The sequence below is a fragment of the Rhea americana genome, unplaced genomic scaffold (assembly GCF_003343005.1).
Source record: "Rhea americana isolate MKP2758 unplaced genomic scaffold, rheAme1 scaffold_48, whole genome shotgun sequence".
Classification (NCBI taxonomy): Eukaryota; Metazoa; Chordata; class Aves; order Rheiformes; family Rheidae; genus Rhea; species Rhea americana.
Genome location: NW_028186623.1, coordinates 4,867,186 through 4,891,705, shown reverse-complemented (window position 1 = coordinate 4,891,705; position 24,520 = coordinate 4,867,186). Strand labels below are relative to the sequence as shown.

The window sequence follows — 24,520 nt, the reverse complement described above, 5'->3', positions numbered from 1 at the left end:
TAAGTTCCAATATACAGCAGATAAAGGGCATAAAATACAATATTCCTACTCCTTTCCTGGAAAATTCAAAATAACTGTGGGATGAGGTTTGCCAGGTCATTATAGTGCTAAGAAAAATAGCAACACCTGCATTTTAAAGTCTCTAAAAACTCAGCATGCCAATTCCTCTATAACAATAATTCTGGAAAGACTCAGGTCCTTAATGCTCTAGGAACAGGATCTGCATTTAAGTTATCAGCCCTTGGAGCTGTTCAGCAGATGTATTTACTAATGAGAAACAATGTCACCCAGTCATAGGATTAATTCTTTTCACTTCTTATCTCAAACTAACCATACCCATTATTTGCATAAACATAAAGCAGTAACAGACACCTCTTACACCCTAGGGTTTTCTCACTGGGAAAGAGGACTAAAATGTACATGAATAAACCTCATCTTCGCATATTTTCCGTCCAATCTCTTAGATACTGAATTCACTCTCTCAGCTGATTTCTAAAACTGTCACCCTACCTTTGAGGTTGTAGTGATGGTAGTTCCTCCAGTCTGAGCGACCTAACACTAGCCACGTCAGAGGAATATTTGCACAGTATCTTTTTACTTCATAAGGCATTATGAATGTATGTGGTCAGGATCCTTCGCCCCTCATTTGCAATCTGTCTCCTCTGATCATCATGTATTCAGTAAAAAAAGATGTCTTACTTTGGATAACTGTGGCATCTTTTTGGTGACACCAGAGTACAAATAGTTTGATGCTCTTATTAGAAAATAAACAATTCCTTTGATATTGGAATGTGTAAATGCTATGGAGAACTCTCTTTGTTGATACTAACTACCCACAATAGATTATAAAAACTCATGGAAGAGTTAGGGACTCCTGTGTAATGTGAATACACCACCTCTGTGTTCTTCATTTTTTCTACTTCTGCCTAAACAATTAGGTACAAATGTTTCTTGCTGCAGCTGAAGGCAATGAGAAGCAATAAATGAAAAAAAATAACTATCAGAGCAATGTACATCGCCTAATCTTTGGAATCCCACATTTCCTCCCCCTGTCAAGAAATAACACACAGGAGTGCTTCTTTTTTCAGAAGGACTGAAAAAATCCAGGTTCTTTGCAGTCTTATGACACATTTTTTGTTCTGTTTTTGTTCCAAACAAATACACCTTTGCTTCAGGAAAGCTGAGCTGATCATTAGATAGCCCTATTATCCTGCCTCCAAGACCTGAACTGCAGAGCTCATGTGAGATCAAATCTGCTGAAGTGATCCGATCCTAGTGACAAGAAAGACGCTGTAGCACAAGGCTTCAGGTTGGAAGAAACAATTCATGAGAATCTACTGAAAAAAAGATCATGATCAGAGGCCTTGAGACTTCAACGAACTGCTTGGACAAAGGGGCTCTAGGGCATAAATAACCTTGAAACTGTTACATTTCATGATTTATCATATTTGATTTACAATGACCTTCTAGGCCTGCATAGTATCATGCTGTAGATTCATTACTTTAAATATCTGAATAAAAACTTGATGTTTAAGAGGTATGCATCTGTATGCTGACTGCTAATTCTGAATTGTCATTTTTGTGATGGTGTGATACTCTCTCACCTGTTTTTGCTTTGTTAACAATCAGTCTAGAAATTAAAGAGACAAACAAACATTTAACCTTCATTTTACCCTTTTAACACAACATCTCCAAATCAGTATTATGTTCCAGATAATTAACATACTTTCAGTATGAGAAAATTACTTTATGCTGCTGCAAGTATCCATTGTAGGTGGAACTCCCAAGAGCCTAACTCTGTATTGCTGGCCAGTATTGGCTGGCCAACACTGTATTGGCTTAATGTCAGAAAATCAGATACCCAGTCTCACTGCAGTGGGATTTTGGGACTCTCCCATAAGCAGAGAAGAGGCCCAGTGCCTATCAGCAAGAAGGCTGCACTGCCAGAAAGACTATTTGAAGGTCAGATCACATGCCAGAGCCACACCAGCGTCATGCTCTGCAAGCACACAGAATGCSTGACAGTTGCATGAACAGTTACGTGATGGCACCCTGGCACGTCACCATCATCTGCAAGGGCAAATGGCCAATGTCAGCTCAGTTTCCAAATCTAAGTAGGAAACACTGAATATAAAATTCATGTTATACTTCCTTTTCCATCCACCTTCAGTTCCAAAACAAGTTCAGTTGAAATAACAGAGGGAAAAATAACAAAACCTTCTACAGAAAAATCCCCCAATCACTCTATGTCGTCTTTTTCCTATCACAGCCAGATTTTTGTTGTGAATTTTTATTCACTTTGAGGAAAGTTTTCTTCACACATCATTGGCTTGGCAACCTTGACAGTACTTCAGGAGACATGCGGCAATTTCTTCTCTCAGAAGCATTTTGCCATCTGTGTAGGTATCATTAAGTCTGATCTTTCCCTTCACTTATCTTGAATTTGTTAGAATTTCAACATCCTCTAAACACTGCAGATAAATATCAATCTTTAACTCAGAACTGCAGCTCCTACTCAGGTGCCACCCTCATATGTCTCCACATCAGATTTGCAAATACGTATACGTATACTTGGAGTCACAGTTACAGAAAGCATGACTTTCTTGGGAATACACAAGATACCAATTCCTAAGAAAGAGAAACTTTGCCTATCCAAACTGGATTTAAAAATAGGTATTTAGTGAATATGAACATGAGAAGCCACTTCAGAAAGAAAAATTAAAAAAACCAAAACCTGAATAGCAAAAACCAGAAGAGAGTCTTTCAGTATGACTGATCAATACAAGAAAAGCTGCAGGTTATACTACAGTCAGAGTTTTCTTTTCTGCTATTATCTTTACATGTTTAATTTCATAACATATAATAGTTTTATTTGTAATTACCAAAATAGCCTAAGAGCTAGGAGGTCTTAGAACTGAATGGCATGGTCCTTGCAAGGCTGTTGCCTTTTGTTCCCTGTTTGAACACCACAATTACATAACTTTGGCTATCAAGACAGTTTTTTCCTAAGTGGAACAGCAGCAGTTGGCTTTCATCTGAAGGTTTGGTGATAGCATAGAAGATTTAGTTTTATCAGACAGAGCCATGAATGAAAGGTGTATAAATTGATACTAAAAGGAACAGGCAAGAAGGCACTCTCTACAAGCCCTAATACAACAATTCCAGTTGCTGGGGCTTGGGGGAAGGAGGAACGGACGGGCAGGAAGTGGCCAGCCTCGTATACCCTCCCTGAACAGCATCTCCCACTTCACTGCCAGACCCAGAACAGTAGGCTAGATGGGTCACTGCTCTGACTCAGTAGGACATTTCTGAAGAGTCTATGTGCTTGGGTTGGGATTACATGCCCTAAACTGGCAACTGTTCCCTCATTCTGCCCTTGATCTGCAGTTCTACAACTTCAATATCTTCCCTTTTTACAGGGAAAGGGACATTAGTATCTCTTCAGCATGCATTGACAGTAACAGGTACAGTCAAAGCCAGATACCTATTAATTCATATTGGACTTTTTCATGTAATGTAACACTTAGTGATGCATATTTCAGCAAACTGCTCTTATCTTTAGAAATCCCATTATAATCTCCTGTTGGATTACCTGTGCAGGAAGTTCAGCATCAATTGTCAGGCTACATATATTATTATAGTTACCTCTTTTTGTTTCCATTCTGCCTTCTACACTTGTTTCTTCAATTAGGTTAAACCATTTTTAAAGAACTCATGAAATTACAGAACCCACTAAAACAGTTCAGATAAAATGTTTAAGATTTAGATAACAGACTGGATGCACAATATMCTGGGCTTCTTCAGTTTCTAATTATTGCACTGTCAGTTTGATTGTCCCACTTTCTGAAGTGTCAGAATAGCCAGGACTCAATTAAGCACAAAATAATCACTAGCCTCCCTCTCTCTCTCTCTCCCCTTACCTTGCTTCTGCTTTGCAATTGCTGATCTACCATAATCATTTAAAGTTGGAGATGATTGTTTTTAACGTAAGAATACTGTTAAGATTCTTCATTCCAGATCTTGCTGGATTTTAAGAAAATTACTGATTTCTAAGGGAAAAATGTGCCAGCCCTCCACAAAACATATGCCAGCCACAGCATTCTAAAAGGACTGAAATTGGACTCATTACCAGAGGACTGAGATTACATAATGGAGTGATCTTTATCTTCTTAACATTTGCCTGAATCTGCACTTTAAAAAAATACGATCATTTACAGCTTTGTGTTCAGCTGAATAAACTCTATGTTTGTGCAATCTGCAAATATTGGCTCTCAACATTTGTGGCATTTTGTTTCTCAACATCATTACCCCCTTTAGAATAATCTTGAATTTAGAAGGTGTAATTTTTTGCATGTACATCATTTAAATGGAATCTGTTTTTCTGTTAAAAATGGAAACAGTAAGATTTCAGACCTGTTTGTGATTTGAGAAATGGAAGCTCCCTGCCAGAGCCATTGCAACTTCTGCTGTACATCTGGCAATATGAGGTGGTCTCTAATTTGTGCCTCGAAATTCTCTAAAGGGCCACTAGCTTCAGTGTTATAATTAATCCACTTTCCTAAAATTACATAGAATTCAACCTGCCTGGCTTCACAGAGGCATGCAAATCTTTTGTTGTAATAGTGYGAGTGAAGGAGATAATCATGAGGAGAGAGGTACCGATAAAGGAAAGGTATGAGTGTGTTAGAAGCAAACCTGACCCACTTCATGAACTGAATGCTGATCCGCCAGTTCTGACGTCAATGCATATTTTACTGTCCACCAGCAAGACAAGCCAGCACTAAACCTACTTCAAAATAACAGTCTCTCCTACCTGATCCGGTTCAGACACAATAGGTTTACAATCAAGATGGCATGATTTCTGTAGAGATGTCTATAAAGCATTTCAATCTGGCAGTTTTGTGGGGGTGGGAAGCATGCAGTAACTGAAATCCAGCCTTTAAGATCCTTTCAAAAAAAAAGCAAAGTGTAAAGAGTAAAAGAACATTTTGACTCTACAGGCAACAACTTTGAGAGGAACAAAGGAGCTTTATCTTGTTACATTTTAAAAACAAATTCGGTATCAAACTTGATGGAAACTACATGGTATAGTAGCATTCATCTGCAATCTTCTCAGAGGATGTTTTATCCAATAAATATWTTTTTTTTCAAGTTACTCAGGCTAAAGTTTGAGGCTTCTGTTCCCAACCCCCTCATGTCTTCTAGAGAATAAAAGGTAATAAAAGCTATCGCCTAAAGATCTTTATGCATCTTCTGTTTGTCAGTTACTAAGACTCAAGAAAGGTCCTTAGACATCTAGCTATCCTCTTTTAGAATAATTTTAAAACAAAGCCAATGACTTTCATTCCTGCCTCCTTGTTTAAACATAGAAGGCGGCAGTCTCATCAGTACACAGTTTTAGAAACACTTCTTTTTAAGTCTTAACTATTCTCCAATAAGCTGAAATACAGAGGCAATTTTATAGACATATTTAACCAAAAAACATTGTATTTCTATAAAGCAAAAGCTTCAATAAAAGCCTCAGAAGCATTAGAAGGTATCCAGAGACTCAATGGAAGTTAGGAAGAGCTTGGAACAAGCACGAGTATCTACTTGGATTGATTTCCTAGCTGCTTGGAATGATCAGCAATGGACAGCCCCAAGCACAGTGCACAGGGCCCAGGGCAAATACTGACACTGCAGAACTTTCTATCAACATAATTAATCAGTTATCACTCTTAAATTGCTAGATTAATTCTAATTATCAGATTTAGGATCCTGGTTGCCCTTTGTTCTTCCTCAGTTTGATAAATGAACTGTGCAGCATATGAACCACTGGAAGAAACTGCTCTCAGAAACGTGTGCAACAACAGGTAACTCCAAAATCGCAGATCAATTATCCTGTGGAATTCATTAGCTATCCCCCTTGCAGAGAAAAATAAAATAACTGACTGGAGACAAATCACGACAAAAGTTTCTGCCCATCGTAACTTTCTTCCAGTTATTTTATCACCAAAGTTGGACATGGGAATCGCTAGCAATTTGACCAAGCTTGACAAAGCAATACACAAGAATCAGACCATATGAATCACTGCTAGATAATACGATCATTTATATACAGACCACCAGTAATTAATATTCTGTAACACAAATGTAGAGCAGCGGAGCAGCTAAATGGAGGAAAGAGAYAGCAGCAGATCATAGAATCTACTAACTTAACCATTCATCAATACTTGTATTTATTTTTGAGTTCCTGGAGAACCTATGCACTGAAATTGCCTATGACAGAACAGTTCATGTCTCTAACCTTTGTTTTGTTAACAGGTCTCCTGGGATGCCTTTGAAGTGGTATTTTTGTGACCCTGTGTTATACTTGCACTGCAATGTTCAGGGAGGCAGGGAACTTGCTTCCCCACAGTGCTAAGGACAGTCATGAAAGGGACACCTCTGAATACTGCCTCGGTTCAAGGCAGCCAAGTCCCTGTGGAGGAGTTCTGAAAAACTATCCTTGCCTAAATGTGATGATCTACAGGGCCAAACATTGATTCACAGGAAAAAAAAATTAAAACAGATGGAAAGTGGTGGTGTAAGTGGGGAGACAAACAGCAGATCAGAAGGAGAGGAAAGAGACTAAATGAACAATAGGCCAAAAAACCTCTTAGGCTTAGTTCAGTTACCGTTAGTAAGTGGAGTCCATGTGACCTGCACTCTTTAGATTTGATATTTATTGAAGTCATACGTTATCATAGTAAATAAAATCGTTCAGTCAATCATAAATCTCTAGGATTGCAAACAACTGCTTTATGTAAATGCAAGTTTAAAATTAGAAGATAAAAGTAAAAATAACCCACAAATGTCTGTTGATAAATTTGCTCAACTAAAAGAGAACAAAGTAGAACAAGCTTTTCATTGTCAAATCCATAGCTCTGAGCAAGCAGTGTGAACTGACCTATTAGTTTTCAGAATTTTGAGACTGAACATCACACATTCAATCCCAACATCATCAGTTATTACACTAGGCATTCTGTTATAAATTCTAGATAMCATCTCTATCTCAAACTGTTTCTTTAGCTTTCTTCAGGTACCAAAAACCCTAAGTAAAATCTCATACTAGAACTGCAACTTCCTGATAAAACGGTTGCAAAATCCTTTTGCTTCTTCTGATAGTAGCTTTCAATTTTATTACTGTTTAACATTAATACAAAAGCCCACCTTTATAGAATAAAGAAAATCAAAAGGAAACAGTAGTTTAGTATCAGATGAAACAAAAAAGAGGCTACTACAGAGACTCTGCTTTTAATTTATATAAAGCATTAAATAACAGAACACTTTTCATAGCTTTTATGAATCTGCTGTAAAATGCACTAATATGCTAAAGAGCCATGAAATACACAGGACATGCCATCAAAGACCAGATTACTAGTCTTCGCTTTTTAGCTCCAGAGAATGTCTCCCATATCCTTCTACTAAAAATATAAAGCACAGGTCTGACAACCAAAACTAGATATGAATGGCTTAGTAACTATTTTATTCTGATTTGGTAACCAAAATTAGCTGAACATACAGTCAAAACCATGCTTCTGCAATTCACAGTTTTTTTTTCTCTTTTCCTTAATTTTGTTTTACCCCTTACTTAACTTTTCTTCAAGCTCTTAAATCATGAGAAAATCATGCTAGGGGTGGGAAGGTGGTGGTAAAGGAATGAAGACAGGAATGCTTTAAATGTACAAACAAAACAAAGGTCAATACAAAAGCAACAAACAAATCCAGGAGCTGGGAAAGCTACCGCATTAATACATATGCTGATAAGAAATACTCCAGAGCCCACCCGTAAAATCCCCTTTATCTTTGGATCCCAGTGCAAAGATAACCTCTTTTGACAGCAATGACTGTAGGTTTCTCTTCTCTAAGTTTAAGAGGATAAAATTTTTACTCAAAACAACAGTTTCCATCTCAGAGGTGAAGAGTTTGTTTTAAAAGACTGCATTGATTTTCCATTCTGATAAAGATGACTTGTAAAGATACAAGAAATTTTTGCTGAGTGTAAAATGAATCCCCAGAAATAGCAGCAGTGCCCAGTCTTCCCAATATTTGCTGTAGTATCACAGAGAGTGGGGTGAATCTTTGAGACACATGCTAACCAGTTAACCAGTGTTAAGTTAAATAAATAAATAAAGATTCCTGGTTAAGAATCCTTTTCCTGAGTTTCTCAATTTCATTTTCTTCTAGCCTAGACAAGTCTTAAATTTACTATATGAAAAATATCCCTGGCCTTTTCCCTTTTCCTTAAACTCTTTCAGGATGCTATCTTCGTATTCCACAGAGAAAGAAAAAAAGAAATTTCTTTGTTAAACATCTACAGGCACATCTAACGCTTTTCTGCAGCCTTATCCTTAGAGAAGGCATTAGAGATCAAGACATGTTTACAGTCCATCCATTTCATATTTCAGACAGGAAATTAAAGGGTAAAATGATACAACAATGATCTGCAGCTCAAAAGAGTTTAGCCCTACACTTTTTTCAGTCAATCAAGTGTCTATTGTCACTTCCTTCTTAGAACTGCAAAGCTAACTCCTATGCAAACCAGTTTCATATAGCACTTAGTCTTCCTTCTCCGATCCCATACTATTGATGACTGAAGTTCAACAATCCTGCAAATTAAGATGTTATCTAGCTTTCCCTTTTCAAGTGTCTAAGGGCTAAAGTCAGCAGGGAAGGGTTCATGGAACTGTAATGAGTTGACAACTGACAAAATGATTTCCATTGCTAGCAACATCTGCTGTGTCTATATTTATGATTAAAATGAAATCATGCATGCAAAAAAAATCAATAAGCTTCCATTTTGAGTTTTCTAATGTTGAAAGAAGTTATTTGATTAACTCTGCTTTAACCTGAACATCTGGCTGCATGACAGACATGTTATGACACCCACAAAAAATGACTTTGACTCCAAAAATTACTTCCCTTTTCCTGAAAGCATAATGGAGCTAATCTAGGAATTATTATAGCTGCCTTCACTGTGATATCCATAATGAAAAAAAAAAATTAAATATATTACCACTCTGAATTTCTATACCGTAAGTGTAGCAGGATTTCTCAGGCAGCAGCAACTGAATTAATGTAACTGCTCTCATAAAAATAAGATGTTACTGAGTACCATCAACACTATGGGTACCTGCTATTTTGATGTTCATATTGTTGTCAAGCAGAAGATTTTCAGCCTTCAGGTCACGGTGCACAATCTTTCGGCCATGGCAATACTCCACTGCTGAGAGGATCTGCCAGAACTTGCGCCTGGCCTCAGACTCACTTAGACGGCCATGGCTGGCGAGGTAATCTGTTCAAATAAAGTAGGTTTCAATGGATTAGCCAGCAAGCAGTAGCCTTGAAATCAAGAAACCTCTCTCAAATATTTAGCACTAGTAGAATCAATAGGATTTCAGCCAGTCCTGGTTCCTAAGCCATTATTCTCCCAAGCTCCTTTCCAGAAGAGTGGAAAAAAGAAGCATGAAAAAGCTGCTGCCTAATCAAACTCAATCCTCTATATTTACCTCTTTTAGGGTTGTAAGACTGTTCCAATAAATCTTTTCATATAACACAACTCCTGTAGAATGCAGAATGTTGGAATAGCTTAACTGGTTTCACCATCATAAGATGCTTCAAGTCTTAAGTCTCTCATCAGTTCATGTGAGCTTCATGCCACAATTCTCTCGCTGAAACCTCAACATGCACAGTATGTTGCAAAAGTAAAAAGTATAAAAAGTAAAAGCATTGTTCCTCTGGAAGTAAAACCAGTAGCCATAAGAAGCCATCCTGACTGGTCTCTTGTCTTCATCACACCACAAGCAGGAAGAACATTTTGCTTTCATATTTGATTATGTCATAAAAGTAATGTTAGTCCTGAAATAAACAATACTGTGGAAACCGAAGACTCCATTTATCCTCAGGAACACAAACAAGTGAAGCAGCAGTTGTGAGATTTCAGTTCAGTTCTCCTGATAGAAGGGAGCTTCTATAGACAGTTCTAGTTTTTCCTTCTCTTACAAGACAGAAAATCAAGAAATCAACAATCAGGATGCTTTTAGAATCGCGTTCTACAACCTACAAACATCATATTAATGGCCAAAATGCAACAAACACACAGGTATTCTACCCAGCGATCCACAGGCAAGGGCAGCAAATACACACTGACCTGCAACCACTTGCTGCAACACAAGAACCAGTCTTTAGCAGTAAAACAAGAAACAAYGAGCAAGAGAAATCTTATTCGAAGAGTAAGAGTTTAAAAATGCAAGATGATCTTCTGACAAGTGACTAGTAGAGTGACAAAAATAGTTTCTCTCTAATAAAAATAAGACAGTATTCCAGGAGCAATTCTGCTCCATGACAATGCAGCACTGACTATTCATTCAAAGGCACTACAGAACCTTTCAGCACAACTACCTTCTCAGAACTCTTGAAAAATAAAAGTCAAACAATACATACTGCATTGTTGATTACCACAATACTTTACAGTGATGCTGGAAGGTAAACTATTCAAACAGAGGAGATCAACCATACCTATGAATCTTCTAACTAATAACATTTACAGGACTATGTAAAAAAAAAGGCTGCTTTGTATGGATACCATAGACAGGACACAAAGCATTTCCACCCGCATACCACAATTCTTTTATCCAATCCTCTAATTTGCTCTAATTCAGAGCAAATAAATCTTTTCTACCCTGTAAGTCTCGTAAAAAAGCTTACTAGACAGTAAGGACACACACTGCCAAACATACTACTCCAGCAATATTTCACAAAACCAGCATTTATGAGGAGAAAAAAGGGAAATGTAACTTACAAGCCATTGATAACAATGCAGCTGCTAGTTTCTGATACTACATTAGAATAAGAGTAACCCAGGTTGCAAAGGGCCATAAGACAACTAGAGCCAAACTAAGCTTTCGGTTACTTGTAAAGCTGTGGAAAATTAACTAAATTTAACAGAATTACTCTAGACTCATTTCTGTGCAATACCACTGGCTTTAGCATATCACAAATACATAAAATTTCAATATAAACCAGAAAAAAAGTGCAGTGAAACAGTGATATGAAGATCTGGGAGCTCTGGCACGCTGCTGATTTAAGAACAAAGGATTGCGAGAAAGCTATTGCTTATTTGGCAGGAGATCACCCAGTCAGTAACACATATAGGAAATTATTATCTAATTGGCAGCACATATCCACCAATTCCACAGAAAGTACAAGATTTCCATATTAACTGTAGATTACAGCTCTGCTGCAAATGCTTACGTGACTCTGTAAATACCCTGAAGGAAAATACCCACAAGGAAGTTAGCATGTTTTGTGCAATGCAAAATGAAGCAGAGAAGAGCTACCAAGCACAGTTTCCTATCGGTAAGTAATATTTTTTCAGAAGATGAGACTCAGTATTCAAAAATCCACAAAACACTCCTAAAAGYTACTGACTTACTGAAATATTTTTGGGGAAAAATATAGGCTTGAGGCTTCAAAACTCAAGTTTATCCACACAACGTAATTACTAATTTTCAATCTGTTACATCTAATGTTTTCTAAAGACAAAGATTTTTTTGCTTCTAGAAGTCACCTTTAACTGCAACAGTAGTTATTAAAACAGGATATGGAGCAAATAAAACATTTTATTAAGTCAGATGTGAATTAAACCAAATAAAATTTACATTTAACTTTACCAAAGGCTATTTCAAAAAGTGGTATTTCCATCTTGTAAAATATGGCATGTAGAAAACCAACTGGTATAAAGGAAGATATCTTCCAGAGAAAGTGCTGCTAAAAAAGGCACAAAAAGAGACCAAAAACTTCCCAGCTGATACGGAGAGCCACAATAAAGTTGTACTCAAAGCCAAAAATGGAGTTTCTTCAATTTGTACTTATGCAACTGACAACATCAGTGTGCTATTAAGGCATACGCTTATAGTAAAATATTTAATCACTTCAAATTTTGGAGTTAACAAAAAAAAAAAAAAAAAAGAGAGAGAGAGAGAGAGAAAAAAGCTTTTGCCTACCATTTTTTCTGGCAATTTCACTGCATTGTCAGCAGTTCTCCTGTACCACTTCTGCTCTTCATCGGAAATTCAGCTTTTTTTATTTATTTTGGCAAAGCCAAAGTCCTTCAGATTAGGAAAGCAAAAAGATTTTTTTTTTCTTCACAATAAGAATTTCAAACCAACTTATCATTGGTTTAAAAAGATACTAAGGGCATTTGAGCACATGACAAAATATATCAGCAATGTAACTGCAGTTGATAATTAAACATTTCAGAATATTTTTTATTCTAATGCCTAGGAGATATGAGAGTTGTGTTTAAAATTGTCTTAACCCATTAACATTCTTTATAAACTTTAGTTGGGCAAAAGCAAGAGTGTATCTGCAACACTAGGTAACCGAACAAATAGTTTCTCTACCTTCCAAGAAGTTTTGTCTTATTTCAGTCTGTGCATCCTAACTCTGGTCCAACACACCCTAGCTTGCTTATTTAAAAGTTTATTTTTCTTCTGTCTGCTGTTAGGTATACATTTGATTGGATACAACTCTTACAGGCTCAATATCATTATTTCTCCTTGATCCAGATAAATTCACAGAGGCTGAAAATGAGGGTGCAGCAGAAGGGTTCATTCTGATTCCCAAAGAGCCTGCAACTACTGATAGGTCAGCTCCATTACAAATGTGTAACAACAGGTGTCCAGCACAAGGGAAGTAAAATGACTACTTTTCAACAGATCTAAAAAACAGATTTCCTACTTCATTCCCTTCAGTGTGAGAAAGCTGACTTCAGCAGTCACTCAGAGGACCAGTATAAAAAACAYTTGCTTCATTTACAGTGGTGTTAGCTTAATGTCAAGGTAGATTTAATGGAAACAATAGAAAATGACCATTTAGAAAACTGGGCCAATACACCTGGTACCTAATGAGAAATTGCACACAAACTGTAATTTACAGACTAGGTGACATAAACATTTCTGCCTGAATTCAGTTAACATGTTAAAAGAGCTGCTAAAAAATGAACAAGACGTATAGGAAGTTTTTATCCTCTTTCTCTTTATTTGTGAGGATCTCTGAAAAAATTCACAATTAAAATAACTAATTACATCTTCCAAGCTAGTTATACAACCTCAATGACTCCAAAAAGATCGTCTTTCCCAAAATAATGCCAAAGCAGCAAAGTAACACAGAATACCTGGACTCTTTTTTTTTAATTAGCACTATACTGTTTATAGCACTCAAAGCTTTTCCATATTTCTCAATGATAAATGAAGACCTGAGTGAATACAGTAAGCAAACTCCAAAATGTGAAAACATCTTTCCCATACACCTTCACTGATGATGCACTCCTGCTTCATTCTTACTACAAGTAAGGATAAAGAAAGAAAGATGTTGTTCAGAACAAGGGGGTACAGACTCACCCACAGTCCTTGAGGATCTCTGCAGATACTCAGGAAAATATAAAGGAGAAAAAACCATTTTATATTTAAAACAGTATTTCATGCCTTTAAAGTAGTCATGTCATCTCTGCTAAGATCAGATTTATATTATAAGACAAACCAAAATAGATGTGGCACTACCTAGACAGGAAAAGAAGAAAAAATTTGAGAGAGATAGCTACTAACACACGGCACTTTTCCAAATCTTCAGTATGGAACCTATGCAATACCACTGCTTCAGGTATTTACATCTTTCAGGTAAGATGTAATAATCATCATCTAAACCAAGCGTAGCCATGACAATCCTAGGCAAATATGAAGAAGCTTTACTCTGCCTCCCTAAAAAAACGTTTACTTTGAAGAGATTTCAAAGAGGTAGAAGACTCTTCTGTCACACAAGGAATTCATCGTAGTACTGCAATGCTCTGTATCTATTACTGCAGTAAATTAAACAAAGTAGAGATCAGTAATTCATTTATAATTCTTTACACAAAAAAATCAGTTTTCAATAATTTTCTGTGTAGACGATGATATAGATGGCATTATGATATGATATAGAAGATGAAAGAACCTTTTCAAAACACTGTTTACAAATAAACACATTGAGAATACTGTTCTTCTTTTAATCCCTGCCAAAGCCACAATTCATGCTCTGAGAGATGACTGCATGACATGCTGAGTTTTCAGGACAAACAGATCCATGAATTACAAAGCAATCTTCATGAGTATCAATCCAGGAATGTCAAATTCAACCCCACATATGACATGACGCCAATTTTGTGCCTCAAACTCTTTAAAAATATAAATGTGACAGCGCAAGGAAAGGGAAAGCACAATGCTCCCAGTATTACAAATGTAAGAAACACATTTTTTGCATGTTAGCTAATCTGGAGAAATCTGAAAATTTGGAAAATATCTGAATATCTAGAGAAGTTTAAGAATTCTTCTAGATCATGTAAGACTGACTACTTCCCTGACATGTGTGTTCTTCTGTTTTTAAGCATGAGAGTTCTCAGTTGCCATTTGGGTCACCACACTATGCTACCATTGAGCATTCCACGCATTGGGATATCCATTAGTAAAGTGAATTCTGAATTACGTTTTTATGCGGTTTAAATAAACAATTGCAATCATAAGCAGATCACCTTCTTAATATGTTCAGTAAAACAGGCTTACTGAAAAGGTGTTTTGTAGGCAGATTATTCAGAAAAAAGGCCTATATTCCATAATCAAAGTGACTTAAAAGTTTTGTGTTCAACTGAAAGCATTTCATGCACTGCTGCTGCTATCTCCCCAACAGGTACTGCCAAGACAGAAGATGGCTGGTCCTGAGTCCTCTGAAATGGTGAGACCAGAGACTTCAGTCAGTAGAAGGCACTATACTTATTTTCAACAGCCCTCCAAAGACATTTTTAAGCAAAACATTAGCTCTGGTCTCCAGAACTGCAGATCTCAAAACTTTCTCACAGCTTCTAACCTACCCAAATCCTAATGTATTTTCTGCTCCTTTAACTTGGCAAAGCACATGAACAAACAAAAGTCTGGCAGGAAGGGGAGATCATAATATTTGCATGCTAAATACCATTCAGTCAAAAAGTGAATGACAACTCATATGGTATCAAGGTGAAGTCAGATGTCAAAGACAAACCAAATTACACTAAATGCAAGGCAACCCTGTAAGCTGTTAATCCATCCTTGTTAGTAATGCAGCAAATAAGTTAATGAATCTATACTGTTATTTGCTTTTATAGCTCTCGCCTGTTAGGGGTAATTTAAAGATCCTAAAGCACCTTTTCAGATACACTTGGCCTTATACTTCCAACCAAGGCTACTAGTCCCTGTACCACTCTGGTAATTGATGCCAAAATACAGTACTTTCTCTCCTGGAGAAATAAAATGTGCCATAATCTGTCTACATAGGTGAAGCTGATGTCTGCAAAGATACTGTTCGTGCATTAACAAGCTTTCAAACAGGAAAGGTTACAATAGAGGCAGTGTCAGCCACTGGATTTTTTTTAAGTATGTACATTAGACAAATCTCACCCCCACATCACACCTTCTGATTAAGCGTTTTTATGTTTTCTGTGTAACAAAATAGAAAGAAGCAGCTACCTTAGGTTTAGCTGCAACCATAGCAGGAATAAGACAGTCTTTTGCTCAGAAAGCAGCTTCTTGTCTGCCTTTCAGCAGTACATTTGTTTTCAGGATGAGTGAGACATTAAGACATGTTTCGTAAAATACAGTATTTACTTAAAAGTATACAGGTAGATGAATTGTTCGAAAGGGCCAGTGGTCAAAGCTTTTCACTTAAAATGTTGTCCTTCATCTAGGTGAAATTTTTGTTTGGGTTTCTTTGTACTTTTAGGGTCTGCTTAAGAACCACACGCATACTGAAACAAGTCTAATGAAGGGCTACAAAGACAATATGACATTGGAGCATCTGTCATACAAGGAGAAGCTGAGAGAGCTGGGGCTCTTCAGCCTGGAGAAGAAAAGGCTCAAAGGGATCTTAATGTGTGTAAATTCATGATGGGCAAATGTAAAGACAATTGAGACAAACTCTTCTCAGCAGTATCCAGTGAAAGGACAGGAGACAATAGGCGAACACTGAAATAAAGAGAATTCTATTTAAACATATGAAGTTTTTCACTCTGCAGGCAAAAACCTGAACAGGTTGTGCAGAAGGGTAGTGGTGTCACCATGCTTGGAGATGCTCAAAAGGCAGCCGGATGCAGTCCTGAGATCCTGCTCTATGCCGATCCTCCACTGAACTGGGGGACTGGACTGAACAATCTCTGGAGAGTCCTTACAACCTCAGATGTTCCGTGATTATGTGATCTGGGCTCAGTGTGAGGCAGTAAAGACACAGCTCCTCACTTTCAAGCTTATAAAGAACAGCAACGAATATTTCAGTACTAGAGGACATGTACTTCTGCGTTTATGGTTTCCTACTAACAGTAACAGTAATAATGGGTTCAAAATTCAGCTAAGGAAACAAATTATACATTAGAAATCTTCATACTGAAAAAAAAAATCAGGTCTTGAATAGTTTTGCCTAGGAATGTTTCTGAGAACAGTTAAACAACTTCAAGAAATGGTAGTTGTAGCTGATCCTTTGCCAGAGTACATCCTGGCAACCTGGATGTAACCAGACAGCTGCTCACATTCATTCCAGTCCAGCTTTCTATATCTGTGCCCAGACATATATGAAAATGTGCAGGACAAACTGTTAGGTAAGACTAGACTCTTGCAAATAGAGACAAAATTAAATGCTCTTACTATAAGAAACTAAAGAGATGCCTGAAGGTCTCCTTTATGCAGAAATGTTTCTAGAAAGATTTAAATTTTATTGTTCACTTAAAGAAACACAAGAGTAAGTAGTTGAGAATGCAAGCACTCAGGTTCACAGTATCAAACATCTCCTTAAGGCTTAAAATTTATTTACACTGAAATATTCTAGAAGATTTGAAAGACTGCATCTCCTCTATCTACTGAGCCAAGATACTGCAGTAGCATGAAGGCATCAAACTACAGCTCCACTAATTTCTAGGCCAACAGCACTGGTTATGAAGCAAGTTTTGATCTCAGCAAAACTTGATTTGATGACAGAAGAACACTACTTGGTCTTCTCTAGCAAGTAGAACAATATCAGGAATAGAATTTAGACCATTTAGATTAAATTGTGCATCCCATTGGTTAAATTGCACCCTATGCTTCTAAGAATGTTCAGAAAAGTATTAAGRAAAGGATGACAGCAGTGCTACTTTAATTTGCATAACATGACACACCTTATATGGCTAGTTACTGTTCATATTTAACATAGAAATATTTCTTTTTACTAGAAAAACAGCAACCACAATATGAAATGTTTTTGAAAGATTGACTAGTTTCTGTCCAAATTCAGTAGCATGCTATTCAAAAATCTGTTTTACTTTGGAATCTGCTTCAAGGGATGTGCGATTCTGTGTATGTAGAAGCAGCTGAAAAACATCAGACTCTTCCCTGGGCTGATCTGTTTTTCCAAACCACCACAGTGCATATACTGTTAAAGCACAAGAGCTGTTGCAGAGAAAGGTAGAACCTAAACAGGACTGACTTAAGCAGTTTATTTTGAATTTCCATGTGTTATTATTCCACAAAACTGGTTTCTGAAATAGAATGGTAAATTATAATGTAATATATAGCCCTAGGCTGGCATCTGACAAGATTAAGACATCTCTTGCTTCCACTGTGAACTTTTACAAATCTCAGAATAACCTTATGGTTCTTCACAGTACAGCTGCAATATGTCTGTCTAAGAATACCAGTAGTAGGAGCAGAATAACACGCCTGATGTTATGGTTAGCAGTATCCCACTACTCCTCAGTTTCTTTGAGACAGCAAGGTCCTCTCAATCTACTGTCCAGTTGGAGAACAGGCTGCAGATTGTAAGCAATAGCTAAACCAACAGGAAAGCTGATGACAATTCAAGGTAACACAAAAGTATGTAAATGTGGCGGTGCTGCTCTTCCCAAGTATGATGAATGGCAGTTGAATTGTCTTCCTCTTACCCATTCTAGGTTTTTATCTCCTTCACACTTCTGGCATGCAGCAGATAAAGGAGTACCAGAAAAGTACTTAGGCACAGTCATCACATTACATGTTACAAAATGCAATATTGGGATTTTGGATATAGAAGTTGTGTTATTATCACTTCTTTCAAAAAGTCTTGTGCTAAAAATCCAGCTACAGACCACATTAGGAAGTTGAAGCACAAATTTAAAGTAATTTCTCCTGAACTTCAGCCAAAAGCAGCACATATCTCTCAATACTTGTAAGTTTAACTGGACATGAATCAGACAAGCTGCTAGTCTAGAACTCCTATGGGGATCGGTCACATTTACTGCATTTAAAGTACGCTGTAAGCCTTTAATGTAGTATGTCAGACAGCAGGCAAGAGGGGGTGAACTATACTCATGGTAGTACAAAGGATCATAACTGAAACCTCAAACATTACTTTTCCCCTTGCTGAACAGTGGAGTTATTCATAGGCCAAAGAGTCAGCTTTACCCTCCAGAGTCTAGATTCTTGTAATGTAAACAGAAAAAAAAATGTTCACTTATGAAAAATAGAGAATTAATCATTCAGAACAGGTTCACTGTAATTAATTCAGCTGACAGTTATCTTCATCTCAGCTGTTAGAGACTTGGGGTGAGAGATGATGAAGAAAGTATATTCAGCAGCCACCTTGTAGCCTAAGAACAGAGCAGAAGAATCATATAACCGGTAAGGTTGGAAGGGACCTCTGGAGATCATCTAGTCCAACCCTCAAATGAGTGGCCCATACAGGGATTGAACCTGCAACCTTGGCATTATTAGCACCATGCTCTAACCAACTGAGCTAAACTTTGTAGAACCATGAAGTATTAAGTACAACTGCAATCTTTTTCAAATATTTTATTAAGCCTAAAGACCTTTTTTAAAAAAAGAACAGCTTTAAAATGCAACAACATTTGAAGTGAATAGACTTAAAATAACATTTACAGCAATAACTAACTAGCAAAACCTAAATTCACAACTGCTGTTGACTATAGAAAGTTATACTGTAGCCATGAAGAGAGCAAAGAATCTTAGTACATGGGATAAAACAAAGTAATCCCTTGCATGAACTAGCATTCAGCACTATGAAACGATGGCTTAGCAAAGCTGAAAGGACACAGTAAGGTTCAATACTAGGCTGCTCACAATGAACTTTAAAGACTGACATAGCATTAAGAGAACATTTACTAGTTACCAAACATTGTTAAAGAGCATGCTGTGTACTTTATGGCAAGAGGAATGATAGACAGGAAAGGCATTTCTATAAACTTCCACTAATTTTGTAAACCACTAAGTTAGGCATGATCACGAAAGTGAGGACTGATCATTATGATTAACTTGAGCATAGTGAGTCTAATCTCTCTCTAAGCTCCTCCTGTGGTCAGGAAAGAAAGAGAGGCTCCTCTGGAGGGTGAGTCAAAGCTGAACCAAATCCCTGGGAGATCTCTCACTCCCCTCCGATTATAAAGGGAACATAAAGGAAGATCAGCCCCACTAGATTCAAATTTGCCCTTTAGGATATGCTTCTCCACACACAGCTCTGGAAGAAGAACGTAAATGATATCCTCTTGTCCAGAAACCCAGAGTTACTTTTTCCAAGTGTATTCAAAGGTTAGACAAAGAACAAAACAGATAATATTTCTATGCTGTCAGGAAACAAACTGAAAAAATACTGGCTTCCACAGCTTTATAATCATCTCATTTTACAGGGAAAATGATATCCCTCAAAAAACAGGGAGATATTTGGGTACAGAACTTCAGAAGAACATCCAATTGTTACTGCAGTTGAAATCTAAGGTTAGAAAAGGCAGACTATTTTACACACTTTAGATTAAATTGGCAAATTCCATACAGTCAATGAAAGGCATTAAGGAGGAAAAACCTACACTCACACAGTTYGTGTCAACTTTCTGCTCCTCCCCACTCCCCCTTTTTTTTTTAAAAATACTATGCTGGTTTTCTCCACTTTGCAGTTACATCAAGGTTCCCCTGGATATATCTCACTTATGACACAACCAGTCCAACGATAAGGACTTAAAGGGGGAAGGGGAGGGGTGGAAGATAACCCAGACAGGAATGGACTTTGACCATGAGTTCAGTTTCCATGATCCCTCCCTGCCCTCCCAAAGGATTTTTTTAAAAAAAAAATCAGATCAGCAGGCTCCACCTCTCCAATCAGAAGTGCCCTCCACATACAGAGCTCTATTCTGATGCCCCCTGTGAGTTATTTTTGCTTGTCAATGTCCATGTCAACCAACAAAGTTCTGCTTCACTGAAACTGATTTTTGGCAATCTAAAATACACCTGAAAACTTTGAGTGTCTGGGTATCAAGCATAAGAATCATGTAATTAGCTTTTATTAAGCAAGAGAGGTCATTACTTTTAACATCTCAGTCTAAATCTCAGTCTAATTCTTAAGTAGGACAGCAATATGTATGGGATGCTCTAGATGAAAAGCTTTTCTTTACCTTCAACATTCTTTCTTCGCAGGGGCTACACTGAGGGCTGGACTAGATGATCTCCAGAAGTCCCTTCCAACCTTACCATTCTATGATTCTTCTATGATTCCACTACTCAATTAGGGCATGCGAGACTTGGTCATGGAAAATGATCCCCATTGTTCTGGGTATCATATGAACTTAAAACAAAGTTGGCTTTAGGTATTCAGCGACAATTTGTTCTTCACATTGACCTTATTGTTACAGTGGGCTTTTCTGTCTGACAGTCTGCAGAAAAAACTGTTACCCTGTGAAAGATAAACATGTTTCTACTATTACTTAATTGCTGCTTCCTTCTCCAAAAATATATGTAACAATGACTAATATATAGAATTTAGTGAAGTATTCTGTCCTCAATTACAAATTAAATCAGTTTCAKAAAAATTACTCTAGTAAAACATTAATTTAGAAAAAACTCATCCTGAAACATCAAGACTCCAGAAAGAGGCTCAAAAAGATCCTTTAATTATTTTTATGAGAAAACAAGGTCTAAGAGAATTTGCAAACTGTGTCCRGTATGTAAATTAAGGAAACTGTAAGTGGGAAAAGTCTCAAAGCCCAGAATGTCTGTTTCTTCACAACGAACCGCAAAGAGTTTTCAAGTCAAAGTACAGCAGGAAATGACCCACACACCAAAACTAAGACTAAACTAAAAAAAAATGAAGGCAAAAAGGTCAGCATCCAAGTTATTTCTAGAATCTTTAGCCATTCTGATCAAAATTGTACATTCTTTTATTTCTGTCAATTTTCTTCTTCTATGGTCACCTCATCTTCTTACAGAAACAGCAAAAAGCTGCTGGTCTCATAAATGCAACGTAGTTACAGAACCTTGACTGAATCTACATAGAATTCAGAAACTTATCTTTAACCTCATGTAGCTACAAAGGTAATTTTCAGATAAATCTATGGATTATGTTACTCACTTATGCAAATTTTGTAAGACAAATAAGGCCCAACGTTGTAGTTCAAAGTTATAAAAGGAATGGAAAGATTCCATGGGAAGAAAAACCAGAAGAGATAAAGGGGAAGTCATCTTAAAGTCCACAATATCCTTCTAACTCTCTATCTGGATGCTGTAACAGTTTCTCGAAACATGAGATAGGTATTAAGGTATTAATTAGTACGAAATAATGATGCAACAATGACAATCTACAAATGGCACTTGAGAGTCTGTACTTGCATCTTCAAGTATTCTGTGGCTGAGTTCTACTATTTTTCCTTTATAGATACGGGTAAACTTGACAAAATAGAACAGAAGTTTTGAGAAATCAAGCGTTGAACTTTTGTTACAATGTCTAATGATGTCCTGTTATATGCCAGATACACTCAACTTAGTGCCATTGCTGAGCAGCTCAGAGTCAGGGAATTTGTCTCAATGAAGAATAGTCACTTTATTGTTCTCATTACATAGGATCGCACTGTATAGAAAGGTAAAAGGTAATCTCTGGCCTAGCTAGTATAAAAACATCATTTAAGAACTATTCAAACCTTGATAAAGTCCACGCAGAAACTCCAGCTGACTTCAACTAATTGAGCTCTTCATATACTCTAAATAATTACCTGTTCTAAGTAGGTCTCTGTGTTTATATTAACTCAGCATCTGTTCTTCGTGCTACTGAAAAAAATACTAATTAAACAATTTGATGCAATATATGTAAAAGATGCCCTGAAGCATAGGTAGGTCAGCCTGCAACCTTGTGGCTGGGCTTCAAGATTAGTACTAGTTTGAGAAAAGCAGCTTAGCATGCCAGAAAAACAGAATCCCCTTTCCTCTTCCTCCATGTTTCCAGATGGCAGTATAAAGCACAGTAAGTCATGCAGCCCCTCTGGAGAAAGAAACATTCCTGGGAAACACACAAGGTATTCAAACATTAGCAGACTCTGAAACAGACCTATGCTAACATATGTATGCTGAAGTGAGAGTAACATTCTTAGTATTACCTCGGCCTTACTAAAATAGCCTCTTGCCACTCTGTGTGCTGTCCACCATTTCAAACAATTTCAGAGAAATACAAGCTATCAAGAAACATTTTGTCACATGTACAGGAGCTGAGAAAAAGCAATTTTCAAGTAGGCTTTGATCACTAATGTGCACTGTAAAGTTAAATGCACTACTATAGGTTAAAATGATGCACTTAACCAATTAACCTCACATTTTGTATGGTTTATTCCTTGTGGCCTAACAAAGAGCACTACTAAAGCAGATTCAGCCTTTTCCTCCTGGAGGAGAGAGTCTGCTGTGACCCTCATATCAGTAATAAATAAAAATCCCAAACAGAATAACTTGAGAAACATGCGCATAACACAAAAGACAGAATAACCTTGAGATAACAAACTAGTTACATTAGAAGGACTTAGAAGTCCTCAGGTTAGAACAAAGAGCATTGAGTCTATAGCATGAGCACATGAAAGCTGAATACTTTCATAACTATGATAATTATTCAAACTATGCTGAAACAAAGGTCAGTGGGTACAACCTGGCTGCCATAACTAGGTCTCAGTTACTTATCCATAGAAAATTTTTCTACAGTGCCATTACCACAATCAAGAATCATTACCACACATGGAAACAGTGCAGGAATCATGATCAATAAAAATAAAAAAATTAAAAACCTTAAGAGGGTAGAATCACTTTCATTATCTACTTCACAGTCCTTGTGAAGAGTAAAGGCTCATTAAAAAAAAAAACACATACACACACACACCTCACCGATTCCCTTCCACATACTAAGCAGCTGAAGATTTCAAGATTGAGTAAGCTTGCTCCATTCTTCGGATCCTTCAAGACACTGGAGGATTTTCTACTGCTCTGCACTTCAGGTGGTCATTTACGCTAAAGAGATGCCAAAGCAAGTGCAAAGTATTACCTCCTCAGAATAGTCATATTTTACAATTGCCTTGCACTGGTTCACTTACAAAACAACAAGATTCTTAGGTTAGAATGGTAAGTAACAGCTTAGAAGTACGAACATGGCTGGCAGCATTACTTGCCTCTCTGGATCCAACTGTTCAGAACTCCACTTCTTTCCTTGCACTGGACAGAAGATTTATCTATGCAGTATTATCTATCCAGCATCTCAATTTCAAGCTCTAATCATACCAACTTTGCATCTATTTCTCCTCCGGCTACAGAATCAGTAGTTGATCATTGACAGTTTTGGTTTTCCTTTTTATTTATGTGATAAATTCCTTCACCTGTTGATAGCTTCTGCTAATTTAAGCCAAATCAAGTAGGCTTACATGAATACTCATCTTGTTTCCATCTTAGAGGAAAAGTTAATTCAGTGCTAAACAAAACACAGGAAAAAACAGAACTGCATTATGCATACACTGTGTTGCTACATTTTGAAACAAAAAATCCACCTGAAGTGATCTACCTTCCAGTTTAGGCAATTCTCAGAACAAAACCCASTATCTCACTATTGTATTTCACTACCATAACCACATAAGCCTTTAAACAATAACCTTGGAAAAATAACTCTTGCTAATAAATACCATATTAAGTCTTTCATCTAAAAATGAATGATTGCTCATTCTACTCAGCAGGGACCCACCAAAACTAACCTGGCTAAATCTGATGAAGCCTATGTAATTGTACATCTCCTCATGCATGTTTATATATAACCTACTTTCATTTTTCAACTTTATCAGCCTCACATTTTGAAGGTGAGAGACAACAAGCTCCTAACCTGAACTACATATTAATTCCCATTTAGAGTAAAACTACTTCATTTGTAGTATCAAAACAAATTACCAATAATGTTACCAATACATGTGAGCACTACAAAAGAAAAAACATTTTAAAGTTTTACAACTAAAAAAGTACAGTATTTCATACAAACTTATTACAGAGCTCCCGCTTAAGTGAGGAATTTAGATCAAAGAACAAACAGTAGTGTGAATTTGAATGAGTCAGTCAACTGAGACCATTTAAGATACTTAAAGCGAGTATTACTCCAAGTTACCCCACAGACTACTGCCATGTTCTTCCTGGAAACTCAC

General features: G+C 37.0%; 1 protein-coding gene across 5 annotated transcripts in view; it reads right to left on the bottom strand.

Annotated features, from left to right (window-relative positions):
- Nucleotides 1-24,520, bottom strand: part of SIK2 (salt inducible kinase 2) — a 64,754-nt gene that overhangs the window by 25,810 nt on the left and 14,424 nt on the right. For 4 of the 5 annotated variants that reach the window (XM_085316859.1, XM_085316860.1, XM_085316863.1 and 1 more), the window contains one exon: nt 9,155-9,316. The exons of the other annotated variant lie outside the window; for it this stretch is intronic. In XM_085316859.1, coding sequence (XP_085172985.1) covers nt 9,155-9,316 — 162 coding nt within the window. The remainder of the gene's footprint in view (nt 1-9,154; nt 9,317-24,520) is intronic. 5 annotated transcript variants of the gene reach the window in all.